General features: G+C 37.3%; 1 protein-coding gene and 1 long non-coding RNA gene across 3 annotated transcripts in view; both read left to right on the forward strand.

The window, feature by feature from the left end:
• Window positions 1-4,343, forward strand: part of WBP1L (WW domain binding protein 1 like) — a 60,059-nt gene extending 55,716 nt beyond the window's left edge. For both annotated transcript variants that reach the window (XM_063307092.1, XM_063307093.1), the window contains exon 4: window positions 295-4,343. In XM_063307092.1, coding sequence (XP_063163162.1) covers window positions 295-1,037 — 743 coding nt within the window. In that variant the 3' untranslated portion in view covers window positions 1,038-4,343. The remainder of the gene's footprint in view (window positions 1-294) is intronic.
• A 3,956-nt stretch (window positions 4,344-8,299) lies between these two features.
• LOC134500068 (uncharacterized) lies at window positions 8,300-14,588 on the forward strand. The gene is made up of 2 exons (XR_010068203.1): window positions 8,300-9,978; window positions 13,443-14,588. It is a non-coding gene; the product is annotated as an uncharacterized LOC134500068 (long non-coding RNA).
• Window positions 14,589-15,926: the final 1,338 nt, after the last annotated feature.

Consider the following 15,926-nt stretch of genomic DNA (forward strand, 5'->3'; position numbering starts at 1 on the left):
TATATTTCTATTTCTAAGGAGTTTTGATTAGTTATGGGTCAGATAACTGATTTGGTACATAACTGGCCAAATAAGGCCATATAAACTGCTTACTTGAGTTTCTGGGTTTGAATATTGCCTGCATGTTACTGCATAAGCAATTGCAGCTTCCTAAACAGAAAAATTCAGATTTTTTTAAAAAGTAAAATGACTAGAAATTTACTTACTTATATAGAACAAAATGGGTCAGTGATATTTAGATTTGATCTATAAAGAAATATGGAAGTAACTTGTCCTCCCTACCTCCCCATTTAGGATTTTTGCCAAATTATTTACTACCTCCCTATGAGGAAGTGGTGAACCGACCTCCAACCCCTCCCCCACCATATAGTGCCTTACATCAGCAATGCATTCCACCTGGCAATGGCAATACAGCACCAGATACAAGAAACCTACAGCCAGCTCAGGCAGGCACTCTGTCAGGAGCAGGAAGCAATAATGGAAATATGGACAGCACTGCCTCCCCAAGCATCGGACATTCTGAATCCTCCAGTCCACTAGTTGAGCGATCAACCGCCAAACCAACATGTGGTGAGCCAGGGAATTCCAACAGCAGGGTGGAATTAGAAGATGCGGCTGACCATGTATCCACTTCTGATAAGGAGTCAGAATGCAAGGAAGAATTGCTTAAGGATTACAACTCAGAAAGCTTAGATCACAACAGTGCTTTTTCTGATGCTAAAGACAAGACACCAGGCAGACACCGAAGGTTCACCGGGGATTCAGGCATTGAAATCTGTATCTGTAACCAGGACCACCATGATAACGATCTCAAGGAGTTAGATGGGTTCATTGATGATGGATCCATGGACTTCTGTGATAGTTGCAGTGGCCATCCTCCCCATGGAGATGAGGAAGAAGGGCTTTTCAGTGCTTCAGATGAACAGCACGGAGAACACAACCACCACCACCTCCCCAGACAACCTGTGTGTGTGCTTCTGAACACCATAAATGAGCAGGACTCCCCAAACTCTCATGCCAATACATCTCCCAGCTAAAATAACAAAATCAGAAGGGAAGATCTACAAAAAAGATAAATATAACCAAAAACAAATTGGTTCATCTTTTTCTTCAGATGTAACTATGGGAATAGCTTAAAATCTGTGGAGGAGGGGGCAGTTTAGGCTTTTCTTCTTCTTTTTGTGCTAAATTGCCTCTCCTGTCCTCTGACTGGTTGGGGACTTGATTCAAAGTGTGATCATTTACATATAGAGAGAAGAAAAAACTTCCTATTGCTGATTTTGGTGACGGTTTATTTGGTTGGTTGTCACCTTAAACATTTTCAGGATCTGCTTTATTTTTTGATCAGAAACTTCAAACGTGTGAGAACAAGGAGTACTAGTGTTTAACACCCCTCCCCCCACTCTTATTAGTGTATTCCCCCCACCCCCGTTTTCAGGTGTCTTCCCAAAAGCCTGTGGCATTTGATGGCCCTGGCAATATATTTAGGTAGTACTATGGAGAAGTTGAAATGAATTCCCAGAAGAGTGTGGGTTGTTACAGTTTCTTCTTTTAGTCAATAGAATGCTCTAATCTCTGATGCATTTTGATTACAGCAGTCTGTAAGAAATGTTTTCTTCTTGAAGCTGGTAAAGGACCAGTTTCTTCTAAAAACAAAAAAGTTGTTAGCCTGAAACATAGCGTTTATGCAAGAGGGGGCTGCAGACGTAGCCATTTATTTTATTTTTAAGGCAAATGTGTAGCTATAAGTTGAGACTCCTTGCAGAAGGTCTCCTTTTCCAGTACTTGGTCTTTACATAACTTGCAACTAGTGTGCTGCAATGCAAAAGGGCAGGGGCTTTGCAATTTCAGACCAGCACAGTAGTTAAAATGACAAAACCAAAACACACAAAAGAACAGGGCTGTCTTCAGGTGCCTTCAGGTTTCAGCGATGCTTTTTGAACAAATGGGGGGGGGGAGATCAATCCACTGCAAAAGGATAATTTGCAGAGTTAATGTGGAAGACCTGTGCAGTATTTTCTTTTCTTAGCCCAAAAGTTAGTATGATTCTAACAAGTGACCACTTAAAAGAACTGAGTGTCTGTGTTTCGCTCTCTTGATAGCGGCAACAGGCTACTGTACAATGTCTGTGAGTGTGTATGTGTGTCTGACTGCAGTATATGCATGTGTGTTTCCTACAGGTAATACGAAATTTGCTGCTGTAAGACTGCAGAAAAAAAAAACTGTTTTGCTTTAACCAAACAATGAACCTTTTGTTAGTAACAACACCAAAGGGAAGGGGAAGAAACTCAAACAACTGAAACTAACATTCCTCGGAGTGTTCCTGTGGAAGAGACCAAGCCTTGGTTTCTATATTAAGTGTGATGGACATATCTTTTTATTTTCCCCTTCCCCTCTTTCTTGAATTACGGTTGTCTGGGTCATTTATTGTTATAAAATAGACTTTCAGATTTGATTGTTTGAAACCAAAATCAGTTTGAAATATGGTGTAAACCCAAATATAATGCCTTTTTTTCTGATAATTCCTTGTGTCTCATTTTCTTTGGGGAAAGATAGAGCAAACAAATGTCATAATGAAAAATGTTGTTTGTTTTGTTTGTTTACACTTAATCCATAGAATTAACACAGTAATGTAAACACAATTTTATGCTTCACAGAATATACTATTAGTAGTTGGTGTCTATGTATATACAGCTATACAGTGAAAATACCAATAGAAGCCAGAGCTGCTCCTTTTCACTAAACTTCTTCCCATCTTGCTTACTACCAAGGTAAGACAGGACAATTAAGCAGATATCAAATGTCTTACTTTTGGAAGATTATTTTCCATTTATAAACTCTGTTGGAATAGGTAAGAAACCTGGTGCTCCTTCTTTTAATATTTGTTCATCAATTATCAGAATCCCCACTCTAACTTGATGGTTTGAACTGCATAACACAGAATTGCTTGGTGAGGTTGAGCTTAATTTTAGATCTGGAAAAATCTAGATAGAACCTCACTAGTTACCATGTTTTATACACTGTATAGCTAATGAATGGAAATGGACGATTAGGCTAGGTAGAATTTTGAGTGATTTTATTTGCATGATAGCTGTTGTACATGCTGGTTCTTTGGTGCATATGTGTGTGCACCTTAGATGCACATTTGGTGTTGATTCTGCCTACGCTATCATGGGACCCTGGTACCATATCCAGCCATTTTATGCATACCTTGCACCTCTTCACTTGGCCCACTTAATTAAGAGAGCAGTACTGGAGAGAAACATGACCTAATCTGTAAAACAATATGGCACTCTGGCAATTTGCAAAACTTGATTCTAGTTCTTAATAGACCATAATTATTATACCTTATGTTAATTGTTATATTTGTAGGCACAACATTTATGCAGCTACAGTACAAAATGAGAAAGTGAAATTGTTGTTTGAGGAAATGCATCATCCAGTGATCTAGGAGTTGAGATTGGCCATGGCTTATTGGTCAAGTAGACGCTGGATCTCAAAAACATGGTTTCTGTTACATAATATACGTTGGGGTGATCTGTGAACTGGAAAGCAAGATGAGAAGCATAATAGTGATAGTTCTTCCAGATAATGGGTAACCTTCATTTCTGTGTGGATAGCATACCACAGTTACATACTTAATATTGTGTTACTAGAATCTTGTTTCCTTAGCATAATGATGTAACAGATATAGTTCATATCTGTTAAGTGCAGCATAATGATGGTTTTGAGGTACTTCTTCCTGCATCATAAGTAAAAAGAATATTCACTGTACTTATGATATTCTGGGTCCTACACAGTTTTCTGTGTTTTCTTCCCCATTATGTACAAATTATTTACTGTACAGGTAAATTTTAATGTTGTATTATTTGCAAAACAAGTAATTTCTAATAAGTAACTTTGTCATAGATCAAAATATTTGTAACTCTCTTAGTCTGGGAGAACAAGTTGCATAATATTTTGATGTGTTTTCTTCCAAAAATAAAAGAAATCATCCTGCAGGACCACTTCTAAATCAGACAAAAGTTTGCTAATCCAGCATCCTTTTTCCTACAGCATTCAGCTGCATGCTTTTGGGACTGCTCACAAACTGGTTTTGAAAGCAGCAGTCTTTCATAGTTTGTTCTGAATGGAATAGTATCTGTAATAATGGAAGTTCCATATAGCAATCATGACCAATGGGCCTTAATGGACTTAATTTATGCAATGTATTTGTCTAACATGGCCTTTCTAAATTGGTACCAAAATATTATTTTTGTTTAGCAGTAAAGAGAATGAAATCCAACAATCTTCTTTTATAAAAACATGACATATTCACTAATGATGGCAACATTTATGGGATTTTTTTTTAGGAAAAAAAGCCTGCAAATATATAACAACTCCAAAAATTGAACAATTTGCTTGTACTGAAATTTTTTTGGCCATCTTCCTGAACATGACAAATGGACATTTGTCCATTGTGACATAATGCCTTGGAGATAATAACCAAGAGGAATATATGCATTCCTTATCACTCTAGTTATATTGGCATTCCTGTAGATTTCTGTCCAAAATTTCTTGTAAACCACCCAGAGTCCCCCTTTTCAGGGGGAAATGGGTGGTGATAGAAATAATAAATAAAATAAAATGTGGCAATAATAGACAAACCAAAACCATATTTTAACTTTCAGACAGCACCCTTAACAGCAAAATACTTACAACCAGCTCATTCTGAACTTTTCCTGTCTTGTTCAGTACATATGAGACAAAATGTTCTATTGTGTTAATTGAATATTAGTGCCAAATTAAACAAGTTTCACATTTTATTTATCAAATTTTTATCACCGCCCATCTCCTCCAAGCAGGGGACCCTGGGCGGTTCACAATAACAACAATTTGAAATTCCATAAAATCATAAATACAGCCATTTTAAAAGGAACTTTCTGCTGTTTTACTAAAATTAATCATTTAATCTCATTTTCCAAAGATTGTGTAATAATTCTATCTACTTTCCTCTGAAAACTAGGTTTTGGATTAGGAGTTATAGTTAAAATGCCAATAACAATCTGGTATTTTAGAAATAGCAGCATCTGGTTGAAAAAGGCTGAAGGGATCCAGTGAATGTTGGTCTAATCTTTTTAAAGACCCCTACACAAGTAATCATAATTTCTACTAGTAGGCAGAAGTTTTATAAATTATTCATTGTGCAACATGCTTTAAGATGTCTAACTCAGTATTCTTGCCCGTGTTAATATACATGAGAAAACTCTTTTTGTTCTTACTATGCATATTTCTTATGAATCTTGCGTCCCATAATTGTCATTTTTAACTAAAGTATTTGAAACTTTCAAATGGATCTTTGCATTCTGATAACATTAAGACCAAGTTATTCCAAATGTGATTGCACTGTAGATTTATACAAGAGTGCAATGCAAATTTATTTTTCATGCTCAGGAATACCTCATACAAAATTTGCCTTTTTCGTTGCCACCATAACAGAGCTTGCATATCTTGCAAAGCCCCTGTCTGTTTTTACCATGGTGTGTTGAAACCTTACTGGTGACCTGGCTCAACACAGCTATAAATCATGGTTCATTAACCATGATACTTGGTTTAACACTTCCTAACAGAAGCCCGAATGAACTACATTTTGGCTTAGTATGATATGTCAACTCAGTCATTAAGTTAATGTAGTCATTAGTTATCCATTAATGCCAAGATCTTTTCTAGTTACTCATTTTCAGTTAAGACTGTATCTGCAAGGCTAAAACCTTTTTTCCCCAAATGTACATCAAGTGTACATTTAATGTTGATTGCCTTATTTGCACTTTTATTGCACATTCATCAAGTTGGAAGAAGATTTTGAGGCCCTCCACAGTATATTGTGCTGCACTTGAATCATAGAGGGGACTTAGAATCACAGATAAATAATTTAGAATAATATTTGTGCCAATGCAATATGTTCTGTGAATGATTTGTGATGACAGTACAAGTGGCTGTTACTTCTGGAAAGCCCACGTGAAAGAAATCTAAGCTCATCTGAAAGGTGCCAAATTCCTCTATATATGCTCTAGGCAATTTATGCTTAGTGTACATACCTAAGGGTAAGTAAGCAAAGCAACAGTAACTTCCTCAGTGCCAAACCCTCATCAGTACATTTGAAATATGAAACAGAGAATTTATTTCTGGATATATTTTTAATTGAAGAACAGCTGTGTTCTGAGGTTGAATGTTTTTCCAGTTCACTTGGCTATATGGCCGGTTTAGAGAGTCCACAGGTATTTTAGCATTTTCTCCATCTGTGTTGCTGTCCTTCTGCATCAGCTGGAAGAAAATAACTCTTTGTCATAGCTTAATATTTATTTATTTATTTAATTATTTCATTTATTCACCTCTCATCTCTCCCCTACAGGGGGACTCTGGGCGGCTTACAATAAAACAGGATTAAAATATAAAACCATTACGTTACAAAATACAATAAAAATACAAATATAATAAAATCTACATGGCGAAGAGATCTTAATCAGTCCGTCAGTAGTGATTATTCGCCTTCCCATTCCAAGCCTGCCTAATATGTCCCCTGAGCCTATTATATAACTTGGGGAGAATTATCCTAGGTGCCTGAAGTATGCTCACTCTTGTCATGCGAAACAACAGGCAATTGTTGATTGCTCATGGATTTGGGAGGCTTCTCTGCATCAGCAAGTCAACTGCTGCCAAAGTGGGGGGAGACAGGCTTCAAAACATTAAGGGGCTGCTTATAACGCAGATGTAGCAATTCTTGTAACTTTGCCTTGCCTTGATTTGAGGCAATTGCACAAAGTTCATTTACTCCCCACGTCACGTGCTCTGAAGCTCTGGAACTGTTCTGAAAATTGGGCTTCTCATTTCTGGTGACAACTGGAATATATTTTCCTCCTCTTTCTGAGGAATTTAGTTTATAAAAACATCTTGCAGCACCTTAAAAATCTAAAAGGCCTGTAACTGATACAAGATAGTGTGTGCGTGTGACAAAACTTAGCTAAATCTGCAAATCCTTTTAAATACATTTTAGTTTGGCCTGTGATACGTTGCCATCTTTAAGAGGCTAAATTGCACAACCCTGGAAGTACGACTCCAACTTTCTTGTATTACAGGAAAGGCTGAAATGTGCATTGCCTGTTTCAAGAAGCTGGATGATGGTTTTTTTCAAAGAGCAAGCCAGAAAAAAATATGCTCTTGAAGTTCTTGCAAAGAGTTCCAATGATCTGAGGAATATGACACTTCCTTTCCTATGTCTGGGTTTGCTTCTTATACGTTACTGAAGGGGAGGTTGATAAATCCTACGTTATTTAATGGATGAGAAAGAGACAATGGGCTTGAATAAGCTGTCCCATCCTTCAGTCTCTTTCCAAATATAATATTTTAGTATTTATATTTGTACTAACAGCAGTGCTTCCCATTTTCCTACAGCCTTGGACATCTTGCAAACGTATGGAAGAAGTCCTGCAAAGGTACTGTTGTGAGTGAAGTTAGCAAAAGACAGATTCCCCCAGCTTCCTCCCTCTCCCTATGGAAGAGCTGCCGTTCTTCTGGAAACTGCAGTCAGTTGTCTGAGGAGGAGTCAAGCAAGAATCAGGGCTAGAAAAGATTGTTCCTGACCTTCTGATAAAAGGTTATAAATCTACAAGATGCTGGGGGGAAAGTCCATACAAGCCCAGAGGGAACCTTAGCTATAGGTGTCAAGTCTTCCTAAGAAGTAGGTAACAATTTTAGCTAGGAGTTGGGGATAAGGTTATTTTTTTACTTTTTTTTAAAGTCTAATATTTATTGGCTCTCTATAAACTCAGTGATTGTTTTTGGAACAACTTTATAGCACAGTTGCTCTATTGTAGAAGCAGACCAGCATCATTATGTGGTTTGCTGGAGTTTCATATTTTTCTATGGGAAATCCTTTTTAGGAACAGCATGCACAACATTTGAGCCACATCCCTTCGCATTCTTTGGATAAGATGCAGCATGCTTGGTTGTTTACTTTCTTTACTTAAAGTTTAATAAATGGTTATAAAATTGGGCCTCTAAAGTTTAGTCCTGCTCAAAGGAATTAGGAAAGAAAAGGAATAGTGCAGGGAGGGAAGTAAAGCATGGGAAACATCTTTAAAAATGTTTCTAAGATGGAGCATCTTCCTTTCCGCACTCTGCTGCTGTTCTCCTCATTCGTTCTACTTTGTAGATCTCTCCAAGGCAGGATGAGCAGAAGGAGGGGTGCTGGAGACAGCAGGAAGCAGCAGTTGCTGATCTGTCCCAGGAGGCCAGGTGCTTTCCTCTCTCTTGGGTGGGTCTCCCTTTCAAACCACTACGATGCAACATCATCTCTCTCACTTTGGTCCATCCTCTGTACAGAAGATTCATGGGATATTTTTATGTTCCTCCCATGCTCTCATTTTCAGTTTTGTCCAGCCACACGTGCACAGGGCTGTAGCTGGTTGGCTGTGCAGGTATTTTGTTCTACATCTTGCCTCGTGACCATTTGTGGTCCATCTGCTTTAGCTCTTTTCCCTTGTTAAATGCCAAGTTCCTGTTTCTTGCTTCTTCTGACAAAGCAAAGCAAAACCCAATATTTCTGATGTGGCTTCCTTAACAATACATAATAGAGGCACAGAGAATAAATTAACATTCTGTAAGAAATTAAGATTTTTACAGTTAACCAAGGCTGAACGTGAGGAGTGGATTGTATGATGCGACTTACTTAATTTTGGCTTGCTTCTTTTATGAATTTAGCCTTTGGATTATAAACCGTGATTTATGGTTTGGCACAAGAGTAAGAAACTGGTGGCCAGGAATCATATTTAACATTTGGGGGGAAAGCTGAGAGCTGCAATAAGCAGATTGATAATACTCAGGGAATACTTGATGGATGAAGACATGATTTCCCATTTTTCCTGATTTTAGGGGAGTTGGGGGTATTATTTTTAACAAAAGATTAGGAAAAATTAAGGCTACTTTATAAAATTTACACTGTAATGTTTATGTATTCCCTACCTTAAAATAGATAGCATGCTCCCATTCTGGGATCTCAGTAGGGAGGCTCAGGAGAATACATAGATTTCCTACCAATGATTTTACATACTATGCAGACTCAGCCAGTTCTGCTTCATCCGGTGGCTATGTTAACCTGTAAACCCAGTTTAAAATGCAAAATCTCCAGCGAACAAATTTAAGACTATAGCATTGCCCATATTGCATGAGCTCTGAGAAAATTTGGGGAGGGAGTGCTCACTTGGCCTTGGCAAGATGTTCTGAACTAAAATAACACTGTCAGAACCGCTTGTTGTAGGAAGAGGCTTCTGACACACATTCTCAGCAGTCTGGTTGCTGTTGTTTCTATAGCAGGGATCATTGTCACCCTGGGTCCAATATCATTTTATATCTGCCTAGTCTGCTAGTTTCTATGCATTTGTAAGAATTCTGCTTATATGTAAGTATAAATGTTTTCCCTGGTAAGCTGGATGATGGCTCTTTAGACTTAATACATGGAGGTACGATATTGGGTAATGTGCACTAAATCACATGTAGGAGTTGCGACACAGTAAACCCAGCCTGTGTGTGTTCTACATTGTAAACTTTGAGTATTCATATCTTATGTCCTAAATGTAACAAGACTGATCACATTTAACAATCCAAGGCAAATAAATAATGCTTAAATTCTACTTTTTCTTTCTTTTTAAAGTTGTCTAAATGCTATGACTAGATAACAGGTAGTGGTACCTGTGAGCTTGATGAGAAAATGAGTTTTTTGTTTAATAAGTGAAATGCATGTAAAAAAAAAGTGGAAGTAGAAAGCAAAAATAAAAACTTATTCTATGATTTTTTTGTCTCTCAAAAGGGGAATAGGAAATCATCACCCAAGTTCAGGGAGATGTCCACAGTTTGCAGAACTGATATTTCCATGTGAATAGTGGGGATTCAAGATTAATGTTGTAAATGCTTATATACAAATCCTAGTGGAACTGTTGGCTAGTCACTAAACCTGTGAAGATTAGCAACATTAATGTGGATTCCTCAACCCTTGGCTAAACTTTAAGTATCCACAGTAATATACCTAAATTGGGAATGCAACAGAGATGAACAAGGAGGACAAAACAATGAATACTTTGATGCAGTATCAAAGTCTGTCTCAATTCAATACTTGAAACACTCTGAAATCTAATAAAATATCCTAAAAACATGTCTAAATAGATCCATTTATTTCTGGAGTTGCATGTGCTTTCCTGTACTATTTCATTTATTTATTCCAGTATATATACTGTCTAATTAGAGGTTTCAAAGTGACACAGTCTTAATAGTGTATTGCTGTAATATTTGGGCTGAAAAAATCCAGATGATCAAAGAGATGGGATCAAAAAGATGCAGAAAATCCCAACTCTTTGCTGCCATCTAGTGGCTACCTGTATTTTTGCTGTTCAGATCTGTTATGTGTACTAGCTTTTGTTGCTTTTTCATTTTTGACATCTAGAACAGGCATGCTCATTGCTGAGGTCCACTAAATGGACCAAGTCCCCCTTTGTTTTCATGGAAGGGAAGATTGGGAAAGAACTTCCATGCATTACAACTCCCTCTGACTAGAACATTCTACTTCAAAAGGGAAATCCAATTTGTGGTACTGGAAACCAAGTTTCTTGATAGACTTTCTAAACAAGCCTTTTTTTTTTAATCCCACCTTTATTATTTTTACAAGTAACTCAAGGCGGGGAACATACCTAATACTCCTTTCTCCTCCTATTTTCCCCACAACAGCAACCCTGTGAGGTGAGTTGGGCTGAGAGTGTGACTGGCCCAAAGTCACCCAGCCAGCTTTCATGCCTAAGGCGGGACTAGAACTCATGGTATCCTGGTTTCTAGCCTGGTGCCTTAACCACTAGACTAGGAGTAGTATCCTTGTTCTCAAGATACTACAGAACAATACCTTAACCAAGTTGATACCCTTTTTGGAACAAGCTACAAAAATGTAAAATAGATAGATGGTTGTCCTACTGTTTAGATGAGTCATTTCATGATTCTAACTTAGAAGCCATTTTAAAATCCGCACAAATGCTAACAATTAAAATCAATAATGAAAACCAAAAGTTCAGGAGAACTTCTTAGTATTACTAAGTTTTCCAAAGGTCGCTTACCTAAAACCGTTTTAAAAATTAAAAGGGCAAATTAAAACTAAAACAGCACTTCCGATTAGACACTCAGGACTTCCTGCTCCCAAACAAACAGTATCAGAATTTGTGCTGTTCTAAATCTGTTTTGTGTAAAACAATATCAGAGAGGAGTCAGAGTTATAAAAAGTATTTAAACAAAAAAACAGTCATCAGTAAACTTATATAAAGATCTTGGGCAAGGAATGGATAATTATTTTCTATGTTGTGCTCTCTGACACAATTACAAATTATTAATGTGGAAGATAAGTGGTGGTTCTCGTGAGTATAAAATTAATACTTCAGAGAATGTTCAGGATATCAGGATATGTGTCCCCCACTCCTGGCTTCATTATTAAAGGTTTCCTTTTATGATGAAGATGAAGATGCTCAGTTGAAAGGCATTTTGTTTAGACTGCAAGATATTCTTTTTTAAAAAAGAATTTTATTAAGTTTTGAGACAAGGATAAAAGCTACCAAAAACAACTACAAAAAAAAGAACTAAAAAGGTGTGAAAACACAAGAGAATTTTTTTTTCAAAATTACAGGAAGATGTGGCTTCTGACTTTTAACAGCAAGGATATACAAAAATTTCCATAATTTCTTACTCTGCATTAAACCAAAACCACATTATTTCTATAAATCATTCCACTTTAGCACATTATAAAAATCACTAAGTACAGTTATTCCCCCCTTATATTAAAATTTAAAAAATTCATATAGTCCCCCTAAAAACTTCCCCCCAAAAGATAACACTTATTTAATTCCCTTTCTACTACTACTCTGTACATTTCTGTCTACCATAGTAAGAATCAAACTAAGAAGTACATAAACTGTCTGCCATTATACTTAATAGTACAACAGTTCTAATAATCTTAATAAACCCAAAAAACAAAAACAATTCAAAACAGTGGCATTAAATTAAATCCTTAAAACCATCCAAATAAACATTTTTATAGCCTAATAATCTTAATCCAAATTCTTAAAAGCAAATAACATCAGTCAACCCCTTAAAGCAATCCAGATAAACAGTGTTTGTTCAAATTGTGAGGGCACTAAATGAATGGTACTTAACGACTGGTCCTCAAAGTTCCATCCGTCAAAGTACTCCTGTGTGCTTGGCAACCGGCTTGCACTTAAACAGCACCCCTCCCCCACCTGCCCACACTTGCACTGCACTGTAGCACCCCCTCACCCTTCCACTGGCCTGCTTGTGAGCCACCCGGGACTTGTGACTTCCTGCCAGCTTCCCCATTGACTTTGCTTGTTGGAAGCCAGCAGGAAGTTGCAAGTTGTGATCACATGAGGTCCTCACTTAGCAACCCACAATCCTCACTTAACAACAGCTACAGGGACAAGCACGTTGCTTAGCAATGGAAATTCCGGTCCCAATTACCATCATTAAGCAAGGACTACCTGTATTGGATTATAATGTTATGTATGGATTTGTTCCACATTTGAAATTTGAGTTTGCTTATCTATAGAATTATACCTTAATTTGATCTATAACTTTTAGTATTGATCTAAGGTATTGCTTACTGTTTATAGTTTTGTTAGTGATTAGTACTATGTTAACTACATATGTTCAGTTCAAAGTTCAATAGGGATAACTATCTGTATCTCATTTTCTGTTTTTTACATTTCCTATGTTTTTCTTATATTCTTTTCACTTACATTCTTTCAAAATATTAAATAAAATATATTTTTATAAAAGGATGACAGTATATGTAGTGATGAGAGAGCCAGTTTGGTGCAGTGGTTAAGGCACCAGGATAGACACCAGGAGACTGAATTCCAGTTCCACCTTAGGCACAAAGCCAGCTGGTTGACCATGGGCCAGTCACTCTCTCTCAGCCCTAGGAAGGAAGCAATGGCAAACCACTTCCAAAGGCATTGCCAAGAAAACTGCAGGGACTAGTCCAGGCTAGGAGTCAACACTGACTTGAAGGCACAAAAAAAAAAAAAAGCGATGGAGCATATCCCTATTCTGCTCTATATAATGAAGTAGAAGATAATAAAAGTGTAAGGATATAATGTCTTCAGTGGATATAGCTATAATAATACTATGGGTGTTACAGAACAGCTTATTCTTAGCTTTCTTAGATTCCAAAATATGAATTCATGCTAAATCGTATTGTTTTTTTAGTCATGTACATTCTCTAATTGTTATAGCGAATTTCAGAGGACTGTTTTTAATTGCTTCACTAATCTTTTAAAATGGTTATATTATATTCAGTGTATGTTTAAGTATAAAAAACCTAGATAGCACTAATTTCTAATCTTTTTGTTTCTTTCCAGCAAATGTCCTCTTGAAATTTTAATATACATATCCTTGTACTCACTGCAGTTGGCTAAATCTGAGCTTCAGCAAGCCACAGCTAAGGGACAGAGCCCTGAAGCTGAATTGGAATGTAAGATGTGATGCAGCTGTTAGGGATATAAATACTGATACAAGTGATTCAGCAAGATCTTCTTGACTCTCCTGCAGATCAACATTCCATCAGCAAGGTTTCAGAAGGAGTGTTTACCGACTCAAGGGACATCCAAGGTCATTGAACCATAGGCCAATCTGAGACATCTGAGTCTTGATATTAAACCTAGAAGGAGAATATATTTCATCTCTATCTAAATGGGAAAGGAATGTGCAAAATAGGAAGATGCAAATGTTAATGACACCTTAAGAAAAAGTAGAGTGGAACACAGAAACTAGAAATAAATGAATCTGTGCTTTACTTTCTTAGCAGTAGATCTCCCTTTTCATCTTATGTTAATGATCAAGACAAGCAGCCTTATCATGAGAAAAGTGTACCAGGAATGAATTTAAGGAATGGATTATTCAAGCATCTTACAGAACTGTGAGACAGAACATGAATATGTCTGGAAATGTAAATGAAAAGAAAAATTGAAAGGGGGGGGGGAAATCAGCCATTGAGTATACGGCTTTTTTTCCCCCCGAGTTTCTCTAGCTTGAAATCATACACCGCCTAGGGTGATTTTAATCCAAGGAAGTCAGCTACCTCTTCCTCCACTACATTTTAAAACTAATTGTGCAAACACCAAGGCAACTCCTCTCCCTTCTCACTGTCTTACGACATTTTGGATAACCTCAAAGGTAATTGTTTAATCGTGCGCTTAGAAATTTCCAGGGTATAACAGTATCTTCCTATTCTTACTCAGCAACCTTACAGTACACTGTTCATTTAGCCTTTTGTCACCCCATTCCCTTTTAATGGAATTATGCATACTGAATTTTATTTTGCGTTTAATCTGTGGATGTAGTGATTAAATGGACAAGGGGAGGAGAGTTTATTACAGTTCAGAGCAGGAGCAGGTAGGAAATTAAATGGTGATAACTCTACTTGCTTTTGCAGTAATGATCTGTCAAATGTCTGAAATTCCATTTTGATGCACAAATTTATAACTTTATATAAATTATACTTTATATACAGGTGGTCCTCATTCAGTGACTGTTCAAACTTGCAATGGTGCTGAACAAGTGTAGTTACAACTGCTCCTCGAAGTTCCGGCCAGCGCAATTTGGGTGCTTGGCACCTCAGTCTTTGCATAATGACTTGTGTGGTCCTTGCTTAATGACAGTAACCGGGGACTGTCGGAACTGCCATTGCTAAGCAGTTTAGTCATGTGATGTCATGCTTTATGACTGTTCATGCTAGTTTATTGCAGACTTTTTTTACATTTACAGTATTTACAACCATTGTAGTTTAATTGTAACTGAAGAATATGGTTTGGAGGTAGATGCAAATTAATTTGTTTTATTTTGGAGGTAGATGCAAATTAATTCGTTTTATTTATATGGGATGTTGGCTAGCATTGCTTCTGTGAAATTTAAACTAAATATTCCTAAATATATACGCGCGTGTGTGTATGTACATGTAAATTTTGTACAATCTGGTGTCTAACGGGCCTATATGAGGAATATTTTTAAATGACCAGATAAGGTACAAGATACCCATGCATACTATTTCCTGCATCACCTTAGATTCAGAGGAATTCAGCATGCTTTATTTGTAGACTTTTTTTTCTGTTTTATGAATGTTGTGAGAAACTCAAGGGCTCTGATTTTAGAATGAGATAGCGGTGCCAAACAATAAGAGTAGGAATGCAGAATGCAGCCCTCACCATTTTTAAAAGCAAACATGAAACAGAACAATGGCCATTTACCTCCACTCTTCCATACCATAATTTTTGCCACTCCCCAACCCCTCAGAAGCGGCTCAAAGCCAGCCCACAGTGGATTTATAGCTATCACCCTTGAAATGCTGAGGGAGAATGCAAAGAAACACTGTTCAGTCTGGGCCTCAGCCCAAGCTTCCACAGTTCCTGAAGAACAAAAACCACCCTCACTCCACACAAAGTGGAAGAGCATAAATTGCTAGCACCCACTCACCCATCCACTTTTTAGATGCAGACTACTGTACTGACCATGGGCAAAAAGAGTGTTTGCTCTACTTTCAATTTGCCAAGCCATCTTTCCCTTAAAGGACTGGTGAAATAATAGTGTGTGGCTGAATGCCAGAAGCTCAGAGGTGGGTTGGAGAGGGTTCTTGGCAATTGGAGGGGAAACTGTCCTCAAGCTCCAAAATTTACAGTGCTGCAAGGGAAAATATATGTTTTGTCTGGTTTCAGAAATAGATGATTTTTAAAAGAAATGATCTGGTCCCCAAATAGAACCTACATGGAATTGCACAGGGATGGAACTCTTTCTGATCTGCTGAAAACACTCTGTATTAAATACCTGAATACTCCCCAAAAATGCAGGAA

This window comes from Candoia aspera, chromosome 6 (genome assembly GCF_035149785.1).
Source record: "Candoia aspera isolate rCanAsp1 chromosome 6, rCanAsp1.hap2, whole genome shotgun sequence".
Taxonomy (NCBI): domain Eukaryota; kingdom Metazoa; phylum Chordata; class Lepidosauria; order Squamata; family Boidae; genus Candoia; species Candoia aspera.